The sequence below is a fragment of the Fusarium oxysporum genome, chromosome V (assembly GCF_013085055.1).
Source record: "Fusarium oxysporum Fo47 chromosome V, complete sequence".
NCBI classification, from domain to species: domain Eukaryota; kingdom Fungi; phylum Ascomycota; class Sordariomycetes; order Hypocreales; family Nectriaceae; genus Fusarium; species Fusarium oxysporum.
In genome coordinates this window covers 1,805,428-1,817,970 of record NC_072844.1, presented here as the reverse complement: position 1 = coordinate 1,817,970, position 12,543 = coordinate 1,805,428, and the positions used below count along the sequence as shown (strand labels likewise).

At 48.9% G+C, this 12,543-nt stretch overlaps 4 protein-coding genes across 4 annotated transcripts; 1 reads left to right on the top strand and 3 right to left on the bottom strand.

Annotated features, from left to right (window-relative positions):
- Window positions 1-447: 447 nt before the first annotated feature.
- FOBCDRAFT_201595 (uncharacterized protein) lies at window positions 448-1,233 on the bottom strand (the record flags this gene model as incomplete). The annotated part of the gene is made up of 4 exons (XM_059609007.1): window positions 448-551; window positions 645-733; window positions 870-1,061; window positions 1,091-1,233. The coding sequence occupies 4 exons, from the start codon at window positions 1,231-1,233 to the stop codon at window positions 448-450; spliced, it is 528 nt and encodes a 175-aa protein (XP_059467207.1).
- A 3,902-nt stretch (window positions 1,234-5,135) lies between these two features.
- FOBCDRAFT_34989 (ras family-domain-containing protein) lies at window positions 5,136-6,190 on the top strand. The gene is made up of 2 exons (XM_031183952.3): window positions 5,136-5,473; window positions 5,540-6,190. Exons 1-2 carry the CDS (start codon window positions 5,369-5,371, stop codon window positions 6,140-6,142), a joined length of 708 nt encoding a protein of 235 aa, XP_031039594.1. The 5' UTR covers window positions 5,136-5,368; the 3' UTR covers window positions 6,143-6,190.
- On the bottom strand, window positions 6,191-6,593 carry FOBCDRAFT_34986 (uncharacterized protein). Its single transcript, XM_059612151.1, has one exon. It carries the CDS (start codon window positions 6,494-6,496, stop codon window positions 6,239-6,241), a length of 258 nt encoding a protein of 85 aa, XP_059467206.1. The 5' UTR covers window positions 6,497-6,593; the 3' UTR covers window positions 6,191-6,238.
- Window positions 6,594-10,180: 3,587 nt separating this feature from the next.
- Window positions 10,181-11,923, bottom strand: FOBCDRAFT_34981 (uncharacterized protein). Its single transcript, XM_031183951.3, has 2 exons — window positions 11,708-11,923; window positions 10,181-11,646 (listed from the first exon to the last, which is right to left on the bottom strand). Exons 1-2 carry the CDS (start codon window positions 11,760-11,762, stop codon window positions 10,409-10,411), a joined length of 1,293 nt encoding a protein of 430 aa, XP_031039593.1. The 5' UTR covers window positions 11,763-11,923; the 3' UTR covers window positions 10,181-10,408.
- Between the last annotated feature and the right edge of the window lie 620 nt (window positions 11,924-12,543).

Below are 12,543 nucleotides of genomic sequence, written 5' to 3'. Positions count from 1 at the left end.
CCCCGCACATTGAATGAATCTGTAACCCAGATAACATGGCCTGTGACTGGTTGGGCTTAACGGATCGAACACCCGTAAGTTAGTCGGTCTCATTTACAATGTGCCAGAGAGTAACAAGAAGAGGAGCATCCGGCGGCAAAGCACATGGCCAACATGACAGGGCAAATGACATCCGGTCTTGGGTCTGATATCCACCGAGGCTGTCGTTCAGATGCCAATGATATCCAATTTTCGGTTGACGACAAGCTGCGCCCATAGAAAGTCTGGGGAAACGTTGGTTACCCCATAGATGACAACGGCCCGACAACATACGAGTTTCCCTCTCAAGTTAAGGCTGTTTAACTAGCCTTGTTAATTTTTCCATGGCGTTTTCGGACCAAAGAAGAGACTGGGAAATTACCCAAACGTGTGATCGGGAAAAATGTGACCATGGGGTGTCAATCGGTCCTACACTATTGGGGTGTGCGAGATCCGGGATGGCTTCAAGGGCCGAGAGCCATGAGCCAAGAAGTAGCCGCAGAGTCCTGCTCGAAACATGAGATCTGACGTGTCTGGAAATAAGTTTCAGTGTTCTTTTCTTTTCTTTTCTGACCCTATTGACTTTGTAATAAGGGCCTCTGAACTGGAATTGGTGAGCTACCTACTATGGTAGCTATCGAGACGTTCACGATAGCTTTCGGCTGGCACGTTTAGGGTGTGGGGTGGGTTGGTCTCGATGGAGTGTTTGGCGCACCTACATAGTACAGTAGTATATAGCCAATCCAGTCGTGTTATTGTTCAATTGAACGTTGACCACGTTGAGAGAAGTTCAATAGTGGCAAAACTTTGACCCAAATGCTGCCTTCATTGTCTGTGCAACTCTGACGAACCTTAGCGTGATATGGAGCACCATGTCATCGTGGCATACTCTCGCATTCCCGTTCAGGACGATGCAGTGAGATTGATACTGTAAGGCGAATGCAGATATCGCTTCCGAGAGGAGACGGACTCGTTCCGAGGCAACGGAACAAGCATCATGTCTTTGGAGGTCGCTGAGGCTCATCAGCCCCTGAATGTCCCAGCTGCCATGCCATGCAAGCAGTGAACTTACCTTAGTTGTCCCTTGTGTGAAAACTGAACACGAACAGGGTCCCTGACTGGCGTGACGAGGTAAGATAAACGCTGGTCCCGCGGACGCTTAAATTCCCAGAGACCGTAAGTGGCGCCGCCGTTTCTCGATCCTCGTGTTAGCATCGGGTGTCCAGACTCGAATGGATCTATCCATCAAGTCACGTATTTGATTGAGTGGCTGGTGATCGTATGCACAGGTAGGCTGTAGCCCGAAGCTTGTCTTCGTCTGTGTCAAGCATGCGAGTCCGGTAACAAAAAAAAGCAGGGTCTCTATGGAATACCGAGACGGGTGAAATATCAATCCCATGCATGTAGCATTTGACATGGGCATGCTTCTCTAGAATGGCAGGCAGTCGTGTTTCGGAAGATTGGAAGATTACGTGGTGGACTGATTAGCTGATGCCAAGAGGATGCAGAGTATTGGGAAAATTTTGATTTTTAGTGAAGGGATTTGTTGCTTGTCTGCTTGCTCGTTTTCCATCCCAACAGTGGAAAACATGATGTTGATGCTATCGCCAAAAGCCACAAAAGCAAGTAATGGGTTTTGCCGTGTCTTAAAGCCGCGGACATCGTTAGCGGGAAGTAATAAAAAGCAAAGAAACGATGGTAACGTTCTTGGTGTTGGTTTTGACGCATTGAGGACTCGGTCGGCCAGTCTGGTCTAGATTTTAGGATCCTGTAATTTATTTGATATTGATAAGCCTATGTGACAACTGAAATCGCTGAAACGCTCTCATTAATTCTTTCAGCACAAGAAATCTGATTCCATCTTGTCCCCTCCCGAGGCTGGTCCACTCGTCTGGTGCCCAACCAGCTCGACTCTCCAAATCCAACCTCCTCTCTTTCCTCTGTCCCTCCAATGTCAAAACTTTGGTGGAGAATCAAAAGCTCGCCGATGAGTGAGATCAGCAAGTGACAGGGGTCGAGATACCCCAGAGCAGACGGGACGTAACGCACAACAGCCAAAGACGTTACTTACTGTGCCGTGCCTTGTAGGAGTGTGGAATCCCGTCCTAGCACTCCGTACAGTAGCGCCGGGTCCCTTGAAAGAACCCGAAAGGAAAGGATTGGATCCAAGACGACCCATGAGTGATCAATGCCGGTCACTTGTCACTGGGAGGTCGACAAGCGCGGCTCTGGAAATGCATGGAGCTTGGTGCTTAGGCGATGCTTGTTTCTCTCAGGGCATGGCTGGGCGATTAGTGGAGTTGTAATATGTCTATTTTGGCTGGCAGAGAGCATGTCTATTTGAGAACGAAGGAAATGTACCGTTTTCGGTATACAGAAGCTTCCCTAGGTAAGGTAGGTTGCTTGTCGGGAACAGCAGGTATTAATTAGGTGGTACGGAGTAGGTAGGTAATTTTCTCAGTTTTGTATCCATGGAAGAGCTCCCTGGAAAGAAACGTGAGCTTTGATGGATGCTGGGAGCTGGGAGCTGGGAGCGGCTTCCGCACAGGCCACCACCTTTTCTCCAAGGCTGGTCCTCTTTAAAATACGACTATGCCTCCATGGGACTGGACTTCCCGGGGAGACAAGGACCCTGTCCCTCTGAACACAACCACACCACTTGTCCGTCCTGCGACCGCTTGGCCTGTGTGTGGGCTGGGCTGCAGCAGCATGCAGACGACTACACAAGAACAAGGATACTGATTTGAGAAACAGAACAAACGAGAAATGGAAGAAAGGAATAATATGAAGCCATTGTGAAAAGAGAAGGCAGTCCGGGAAACTGTTTCCAGCTTTACTTCTCGATTGATCACTAAATGACGGCCGATAGATACGACTATATGCAACATATGCGATCAATCAAATCCTTCGTCACAAAATCTCAGGTGGAGGTTCCAACAGAAAAAGTGCATTGCCAAACCATCTACACCAGACACACTGATCTTGCAAAAGACTTCAGTAGAATTACGACAGTGACAACAAATCTTTTCATTCCCCACTCAAACCACTAAAGGCACAGACAGGCAACGCGTGTTTCTTGTCCTAGCCAGGCCAAGTTCATGTTGGTTCTTTCAGCTAAGCTACTGTCACAACCCAGCAACACCACAGAGCAGCACGGAAGACTCTTCCAATTCACTCCATTCCTACAGTACGAGCAACGGACCAAGACCAAACCTGGTAAAGCTGCCTAGATCCGGTCGAGTCCTCCGCCCGCCGCGACACAACCGAGCCGTGACCCGGGCTCCCGGGTGCCCGCCGATGAATAACCACCTATTAGTATGTGCTGTTAACTCCAAATAATAGCCACAACAGAAGTCACATCACTGACGAAGGTGGCACTCAATCATGTACCTGGCAGAAGGCAGGACAAGTCTTTCGTACAACCTAAAACGGCCCGGATTGATAGGTACCTTACTTGGATAAATCGACAATACCTTACCTACCCATCTGGGTTTGAGTTCCGAACATCCTTGAGTTTAAGCATGACCAAGAAACCGCGTTGTTGCAGAGTCCCAGGCGCTTTCATGCTACAGCTTTTCAACAATCGAAGGATACGGCACGCAAGAGAATGCATACTCCTGGGTGTGATGGGTATAAACACCACAAGGTGAGGGAAATGGAGACGCTCAACAGCGAGTTTTGTGACCAGGGCATGCCCCTCGTCCACCGCTTCACCATTCCGGCTTCATCCCTCGCCTATCAGGAGCCTAGCACAGCACCCTCGCTCTCCCATTTCTCGGGGCACCCACCGAACCGATATCCTACCCATGAATGGCCAGGGCAGCTCCATTTCGTGGGACTTGGGTAGCTCGTGGTATTCGCTAAGCTGCCTGTCTGTAGGGGATTTTCTCGTCAATTGATCCACGGCGACGAATCCCCTATTCTGCTGTCCGTGACGGGTTATGTAGCAATTGAACTACGGGATTAGACTGGAGTAATGAGATAGTTAGTTAGGCATCTTTGATCTTAGGTGTGCTTCTGCATTCCCCATCCACGCTAGGTAGGTTTATCCGTAAACGTGCACAGTCTAAAAGGGAGTACCTCTGGTCAATGTAAATCCTCTACGCAAGGTACCAGACCGTCTGCACGGTGAAGTGGCTTGTCTGGTTGCTGATCCCCCCTTAGGGAACCTAGAGAACCCCTCCAAGGACCTCTAGCCTCTCCTCTGGGTCCTAGGAAGAGAGTACCGCTGCCGCGTCTCCATCGCATGGATACCTCTCACCCAGGTATTTGGTAAAACCTGGCGCCCCCGCCTCGATTGCAACCTGGGAGTCCAGGGCGCCCACCTTCAAGGGCCTGCTAGCACTGAGTGAAAGTACCACTACAGTATGTTCAAGCATTTGGGTAAGGTTGGGAGAGGGATGGGTAAGGTTGGGAGAGGGAGAGAGAAGGAAAAAGGCAAGAGGGAAAAAAAAAATGGTTCTCCACCTAAGCTTGACTGGAAGGTGGGCTGGGCTAGGCTGTCTTCTCCCAATCCCAATTCAAAGCCCAATGTGCAAGAGCAAGCCAACTTCCTCCATTTGTCCTTCAGTCCAGTAACTCACCTTCCATACCTACCTACCTGCCTGCCTACCTTACCTTAGCAGCCAGTGTCCGAGCAGCTCCACGTCTACGCCTAGACCTAGACCTAGACCAAACATCTACCTCTTGTCCACTCCCAACTCTTTTTTTGGACGGATATTGACACTACAAACTCACAAACAGACTGCTATTATTACCAGTCCCTACCAGCCCGGTCCAGTGCGTTCCTTTTTTTGCCACTGGCGCTTGTTCGTCGACGTCTGTAGCTGCCTTGCCGCGCCCTGCCTCGTGTCTTTGAGCCTTGCATTCATCGCTACGCATTGATTTGCCTTGCACTGCCGTCGACCCCCCTCCGCCCTCCCAGCTCCCTCGTTTTGACGCCTTGACGCCCACCGCCGCCGCTACAAGTCAGCACATACCTACCTAGAGTACAGCATCCGTACCTACCTGCCTCCATTACGTTTTCTGGTGCTGCTACTGGTACTGCCACTGCCGCCGCTTTCGCTTGGTCACAGCTCTTTGCTCCATCAAGCCACCCCCTCCTCCGTCTCTCACCTTCGCCTCTGTTTTACTACCCGTGAAGACGACCTCGACCTCACAACCTCCAACCACCTTGGATATATCGACACTGCATCTTGTGAGCCTCATTACCGACCACCCCCTCTTTTCTCCACCCTCCCCCTCTCCGGTCCGTCGGTCGCTTGGTTCGTGTTTCTCTCCTGCGAGACCCAATCTCTCTCCTCTTTTATCGACTCTACCGTTTGTCGATTTACTCGACGTCGCCATCATCATGGCTGGCCGAATGGTGCTATACAAGTTGGTGGTTCTGGGAGATGGTGGTGTGGGAAAGACAGCTCTTACCATTCAGCTATGTTTGCAGCACTTTGTTGAGACTGTAAGTTAGACATGGCAGCTTTGTTTCCGCTTTATTTGTGACATTGAGTTAACATTTTTGTAACAGTACGACCCCACGATCGAGGATTCATACCGAAAGCAGGTTGTCATCGATAGCCAACCTTGCATGCTCGAAGTACTCGATACCGCTGGGCAGGAGGAATATACGGCACTACGGGATCAATGGATCCGTGATGGCGAAGGCTTCGTTCTTGTTTACAGCATCTCATCACGATCCTCCTTCACTCGCATCAAACGATTTCACCATCAGATCCAACGAGTCAAAGAATCGTGCGCTTCGTCGCCATCTTATCCCGGGTCTCCTATCTCCGCTGCAAACCCGCAGTTGCCCGTGCCCATTATGCTTGTCGGTAACAAGAGCGACCGAGTCACTGAGAGAGAGGTCTCAACGCAAGAAGGTCATGCTCTCGCCCGTGAGCTCGGCTGTGAGTTTGTAGAAGCTTCGGCCAAAAATTGCATCAACGTTGAAAAGGCGTTTTACGACGTTGTTAGGATCCTACGTCGTCAACGACAACAAGCCTCACGCCCCTCGGAAAGATCGAGCGGTCGGACGCGAACAGGCAACGGAGATGCGAGGGGCGGCGATCGAGACGAAAGACACAGAAATAGGAACAAGGACCGAAGCAAGTCCAAGTGTGTGGTATTATGAGTGGATACGTCCCATTACGGATTGGAAATCTATCAGTTAAGAGGAGGAAAATGAGGCGAACGAGTAGACCGATTCGCCAACGACAACAGGCCAACGTCAAGAAATACGCATGAGGCGATCCCTCATCTCTCTTGACAGAGGATATGCCCAATGATTTGAAGATGATTGGTGAGATACCGTGGGAAGTATGGAGAAGATAAGATCAGAGACGGGCTTTATTACTTTTCTGCGATTTCTAGATGGCCAATTGCCCAACAAGCAGGGCGACATGACGACGCAGCATCGAATGACGAACCAAAGCAGAAGCAGAAGCAGTTCCGCACCGGCGCACGGCGTACGAACAAAAAGAGGCATATTCTTGGGGCGCTAGGTTATCTGTTGACATTTATACTACTATTTGTTTTGCAAATTTACGACCAAAATTTGAATGGCATTCCTCTGCAACCAGCAACCTATCAGCTGGCTCTCACATCCGTGCGGAAACATCTCCACTACTTAATCGAGGGTTTCCATTTACATATGATTTCGGGTTAATCGTTAACTTTTCGGAGATAATATCTTGGTATGGGGTTGGAAATTCCCAACATCAATCAACCCACTACAGAATAGAGCAGCGATAAAAGAATGTCCATTAATCCTGATTCGCATCTCGGGTCATGTTTTTTTTTACTTTCAACTTGCCTTTGGATGATTTCCCGAGTCATTCCGACGCAGTGTCTAACCTTATGAAATTGTGAGTCGTATACAGTGAGTAATCTACATTTGTTCAAGCAAAGACTAGTAGTGGCAGTCACGTCACTATCACGAACAGGTGATATTCGCAAAACCCGAGCTCCTTCTGATAGCCTGGCCCGGACTAGGACCCCGTCAGAAAGGTACTAGATGTTTGTTCTAAGGGGAAAAAAAGGGACCCAACAAAGATGCAACGGCCGATTTCCCCTCCCTTTGGTGTCTTGTGTCATGTTGGCTCACTCACCAAGGGCATGAAAACGGTGTTAGCCCCGTTAGCATCGGCGTACCTTGGCATCTATCGAGCAGGACTCGGAACCATGTTCCCTGCCGGTGGACTTTAAATGCGAGCCTTGATGCTTAGGAAGCACAGAGCTGATCGGAGATGCTATCTCATCTATCGCCATTATACCAAAGGCTACTCCCTGTTGTTGTTCTGACTTTGCTTCAAAAATTCTTGCAACACACGCAGCATAGCCCTACGACGACCTGAATGAAGACAGAAATCCAGTAAAGTAAAGATCGATCTTGATAGCGAAATTGGTGGGGTTTGCTAGTGTGCAAACGTGGGTGGGTGATATGAATGGGGTGTTGTTGCAGTTGAAAATGGATGAGTTCGCACTACGCTACAAGTAGATGTTCAACCACAAAGGTTCCCCATCAGCGATGGAGACGCTGTGGAATACTTCTGTTTACGAGCAGCTACTACTTAGCTCATCACTTACTGTCCTTGGCTGGAGGATGGCCATTGTATACACCACTCCCACGCTTCCCGGGTTATGTGATAGTTATCAAATCATTCACCCCACGTAATTGTCATGAACCATGACACTTCTCAACGACGCCAAAGAGTAAAGCGTGATATAGAAAAAGAAAGAAGGGCTTTATATGCAGCTAGTGATCAACAGCTCGGTTACATACTACCTGGTGCACTGTAGAACAGGCCATTTGAAAGATGGACTGCGTGCCGCGTATGTTTATACCCATTCCGGATGTTATCGCAGTGGCGCTTCACATTTTGTTATGGAAGCATCAATGTCGTGGTTGATACGGACCTAGCTGGAAGTAATGGCTAATGATGATAAAGTAAACCCAACATCCATGACATCAACTTGATATCGAATTTAGGGCTGGTATTACTGAACATGGTCCCTTTGTTGCTAATATAGACAGCTAGTCATTCACCCACAAGAATTCCGATGGTAGAGCTCTAGGCTCTCACTGTGACAGGACAAGTGCCGAACAAAGTTTCCATGTGGTTAAGCCTATGCCGATACTACCGGCCTCGTTTTCTCGAAGAATTACGCAGGGGCTTCGGATTAAGATCCATGACTAGGACTCATCCTTGGAAGTGAGCCACAGTAGCATCGTGTCTGGTCTAACCCAGGGAAGCTTATGGCGCTACATTAGGATAGGAGAAGCTATGTATTGCGTTCTTTTTTGCAAATCACCTACTACCTATGTATGCATGTATGTATGTATGTATGGATACTATAGACACGTCGGATAGACTGCTCCCCGAAGCCATTGGGTACCTGCAAGCCGTCCCGTGTCGGGGTCTGGCAGAAACGGCGTAGAGGCGGACGAGGACCAGACTAGCAGCGGGCGTTTAAGATGACCCTGAGCGAAAGGGAGCGAGTGGCAGTTACACCCGGCATATTATGACTGTACTTGTTTCTATTACTTGGCAAGCAGTGTACACACATAGTTAATTGCTTGTGAAAAGGACTCAACTGTGACGGGCAGTTCAAGTTAATGGATGGATGCTGGGGATATGCACGGAAGGGGAAGGTCAGCCATCCAAAGGAATCAACCTAAGGGAAGTGGAGGGTGAAGAAACCCATCAAACGTAACGTGTTCGGGGAACAGGGGATGAGAAATTCCGAAGCTAGGGTTGAGAGAAGAGACAGAATAAGACCAAAGAGAAGCCCTGTAGGAGACAGAAGAGACGGCGTGGTTCAAGACTCATGTATTGACACTGAACTTGGGCGAGTAGTAGGGCATGTACCACGCAGTGACAAACTTATCAATACCTTACCTACCTACAATAGCATTGGCATTCATGACAAGCTCTTGGAGCAAACTCGACCACCTCACAAGTCATGTCAAGAGACATTGCCGGATCTAAGGACGCCGATGATCTCGGCCAACTCTGCTAACCAGTCTCGACCAAAAGATCAACATGTTGGCTTTGAACTAGATATCCAGAGTTACGGATACACCCGCATTCGCAACACCTATTTCACTCTAGCCCCTGGGGTACAATTGTGTCACGGTAAGGACACGATGTATTCGCCTTGAAGATTGTAAGTTTATGGGCTGAAGGGCTACCCAGATGTGATACGTATTCATTCATGTACAAGGGCATTGTTTCGCGACAGAATGACGGTAAAGATCGTAGGTCAACTAGTCAGTTGAACCAGATGTTTCGAAACTCTTCTCCAATAAACATGTCGAAAAGGACTTAAAACAACTACGCCAAAGACCCATTCCGTTATGAAACTCTCCCTTTCACTCTAGCACGTTTCACCAAGCGACCAATATTCCCCTCGTATAATCCTTGAGAAGCCTGCAAAATTTGATATGGACCACGGTGTCAATCGAATTGGCGTTTTCTCTTCAGCGAGTTGCGATGTAATGGTTGCAATAAAGATGATTAATTCAGTGACCAATAGGCAGCGCTGTCTATCGACCGAGTCATGGTGATAACCTCACGAGATCGACAGTCTAGGCACGACGATCTTCGGGCAATAGCCTCCAGATTGTGAGGGGAAAGGCCGGCTTTCACATATGTCAGGTGTGACAAAATCCATACTTAACGTAATAGTACCGACAAAACCTGAAAGTCCAAGGTGCTGGGAAAGAAAAGAATTAACGAATGACCTACAATACCTCTCATCCCAGGTCTGGTCCTACTTGGATTGCAGACTATGGATCTCATTATCACTAAGTAAGGTACCCAAGCTACCGAGCATGGGGCACCATGTGACAATGATAACCAGTCTCGGCATGTTCCCATTGTGTCTTGATTCCTGCGCAGGCATCAATGCTCCTGTCTCTACAATCATTCGCAGTGTATAGAGACAGGCGACGGGATAAATTTCTGCATCCTTTATGTCTCCCATGACAAGGTACTACAGGGCATATTCCAGGTGTCGCAGCAGGTTGAGGGCTCATCAGGGATGGCATCCATCATGGGTACACAAACATATAGAATCATCTCTATTCAATATTCACATAGAGACTTCCGAAGCCTACAGGCATCCCTGAAGCCGTTGCCACGACCCTCTTTCCAAGACGCCATAGCTGTTACCAAAGTCCCTCTCCGCTATCCTGAATATAAACATAAAAAAGGGTGCCATATCCCGTGACAATTCTGTGTTTGTCTGTCCAATAAAAGTTGACGTGAAGTGAATATAACATAAAGAAAATAAATAAAAGACAGATTCTAGTCCATGTCCCTTGACCAACATTCGGCTAGATTCGTGACATATTCGTGAGGAAGTTGCGCTATATCAGAGTAGAGTGATGCAGCTGTTACTCTTTTGTCGCGTGCTTGTCCCCAAAAGGACTACTGTCTCGCCGCGTAAGAGTCAGAGGCTTGTCATCCTCGCCTACTGAATCTTCCATAACGGCACCAAGGCTAGGGGCCTTGTTTGATTTTTGTGGACTAGATCGCTCTGGGGGATCCGAGAAGGGACCTTGGTCTACAGAGGGCGACTCTTCAATAACGGTAATGCTTGAATCTCTAGTAATGCGGCCGCTTGGTGTTGTTGGCGGTGATGGTGCCATGGTTGATGACGATGTGTCTGATTCTGTCTTGCTTCCCACGTCGACCTTCTTCAATGTTCCAACTTTGACCACCTGTGCACGAGCCTGCGTAGCAGTGTTGGCGCTGTTGAGGAACGTTGAGCCGACGCTGAAGGCACTTGCACCACTCTTGGGCCTGCCGCCACCAAACTTCTCGAAGTCAATCGTCGGGACTGGAGGTGCTACCATGTCGCCGCTGTTGTTACCAACGGACTTGACACTGACAACGGTGGGCTTGGCTCGCATTCCAGTCTGGGCAGGTGTAAGCACCTGAGCCTGCTTTCCATAAATCGTAGAAGCCACACTGGATCGAGGTGCGTAAGAGGTGCGAGCGTATGATGTTCGGTCCGAGTAGCCTGACAGCCCCGAGTAAGTAGAGTCTCGGAGATCGCCAGGAACAAAGAAATGCTGATCGTCGTGTCCTAGGCCCCGGTTGGCCTCGGCATGGTGCATAGGGATCGGTGGGACTGGAGGGACAAGAACGTTTGGCGATGTCGGGGTCGCTCGGTTTGTGACGCCAGGGATATATGCGATCTGTATGATGTTTGATGCTCGTGTGAGGACTGTTGATGCGATTGAGTGGACGGTGTGTGTAGAGTGCGGGCGAGTTCCTCTTGAGGCAGCATCCTTCTCATTCTGAATGGCGTCTGTGTCTTCGATGTATATAGACGTGGGAATCTGCGAACGCTTCGGCTTGATACAGAACCTCCATACTATGTAGGTAGCAATAGCAATGACCACGATACCACCGAGAACACCACCAACGATAGCGCCAACATTTGGACCACCGCCGCCGCTGTTGTTGGAATTGTCCGAGTCCTTTTCGCAGAAGGATGTAGCACACATGGTACAGTCGAGGGGAACGGTGAACTGGCAGACTTCGTTATCTGCACATTTTGGACATTCAAGTTGTGCACCATCATCACATTTCACACAGTCCTTGCTTCGAGGGACAAGCTGGAATGCTAGGGACGATTGTTAGAGGCTGTGAAACTGAACATGTCGGCAACTCTCTGTTTGACTTACCATGGTTTAACTCATCCAGGTTTCTGGCAACGAGGTATCCTGACCTCTCCATCATGGTGACGTCTGTGTATAGAAGACTTTGGAGCTAATGAGATGATATATGATGTTTGGCTGTTGAGGTACGCCGATCGCTTCGGATGATCAGTCAGGCAGAAAGTTGTTGTGGATTATCAACAATGCTTGGCAATATGCTGACTCGAATGGTGATCTGCGACAGGGCTTGGAAGGATATAGAAGGAGAGATTGTTTTTTTCTTTTTTTTCTTTTCGTAATCGATTGCCTGTATATAAGCACGAGCAGAATAAGTCGATGAATATCCAAAATCGAGTCCGTGATAGTCGAAGTTAGGTGAGTGAGAAACGAGTGTAGGTTCAGAGGCTAGCTCGGATGAAAAGGAAGGCTGGTTACGAGGCGCAAGGAGACATAATCGACCGGGCGATTGAATCGAACAAGAAAATACGAAAAAGAAAAGCCGGGCTTCTTCTCTCTCGGGATTCGATTCGGTTCAAATCGATGCGTGGCGGTATTGGCTGTCGATGGAGAAATTGATGCGATCGTCTGGGGTTGCAAAGAACGATGAAGGAGCGAAATCAACTGCACAAGCGGGAAGCGGCGGGAGGTGGGAGGAGGTCAAGTCAAAGTAGAGGCACACACACGCACTTGCTTTGTTGGTGGGTGCGAGACATCGATTGGAGCACGAGGAGATGGTGCAACAGGGATGTTGATGCTTGACTCTGCCTCTTCCAGCGATGGCGAAACATCTAAATTAATCGCACTGTATATGAGCCCCTGATATTGTGGCTCGTGGGTGAAGACTGGCTTATGGAAAAGCTTGC

Coding starts and splice junctions, on each gene's coding strand:
- FOBCDRAFT_34989 (XM_031183952.3), top strand. CDS start 5,369: ATGGCTGGCCGAATGGTGCTATACAAGTTGGTGGTTCTGGGAGATGGT. Junction 5,474..5,539: donor TGCAGCACTTTGTTGAGACT/GTAAGTTAGACA, acceptor TTTTTGTAACAG/TACGACCCCACGATCGAGGA.
- FOBCDRAFT_34986 (XM_059612151.1), bottom strand. CDS start 6,496: ATGCCTCTTTTTGTTCGTACGCCGTGCGCCGGTGCGGAACTGCTTCTG.
- FOBCDRAFT_34981 (XM_031183951.3), bottom strand. CDS start 11,762: ATGATGGAGAGGTCAGGATACCTCGTTGCCAGAAACCTGGATGAGTTA. Junction 11,647..11,707: donor CCTGGATGAGTTAAACCATG/GTAAGTCAAACA, acceptor AATCGTCCCTAG/CATTCCAGCTTGTCCCTCGA.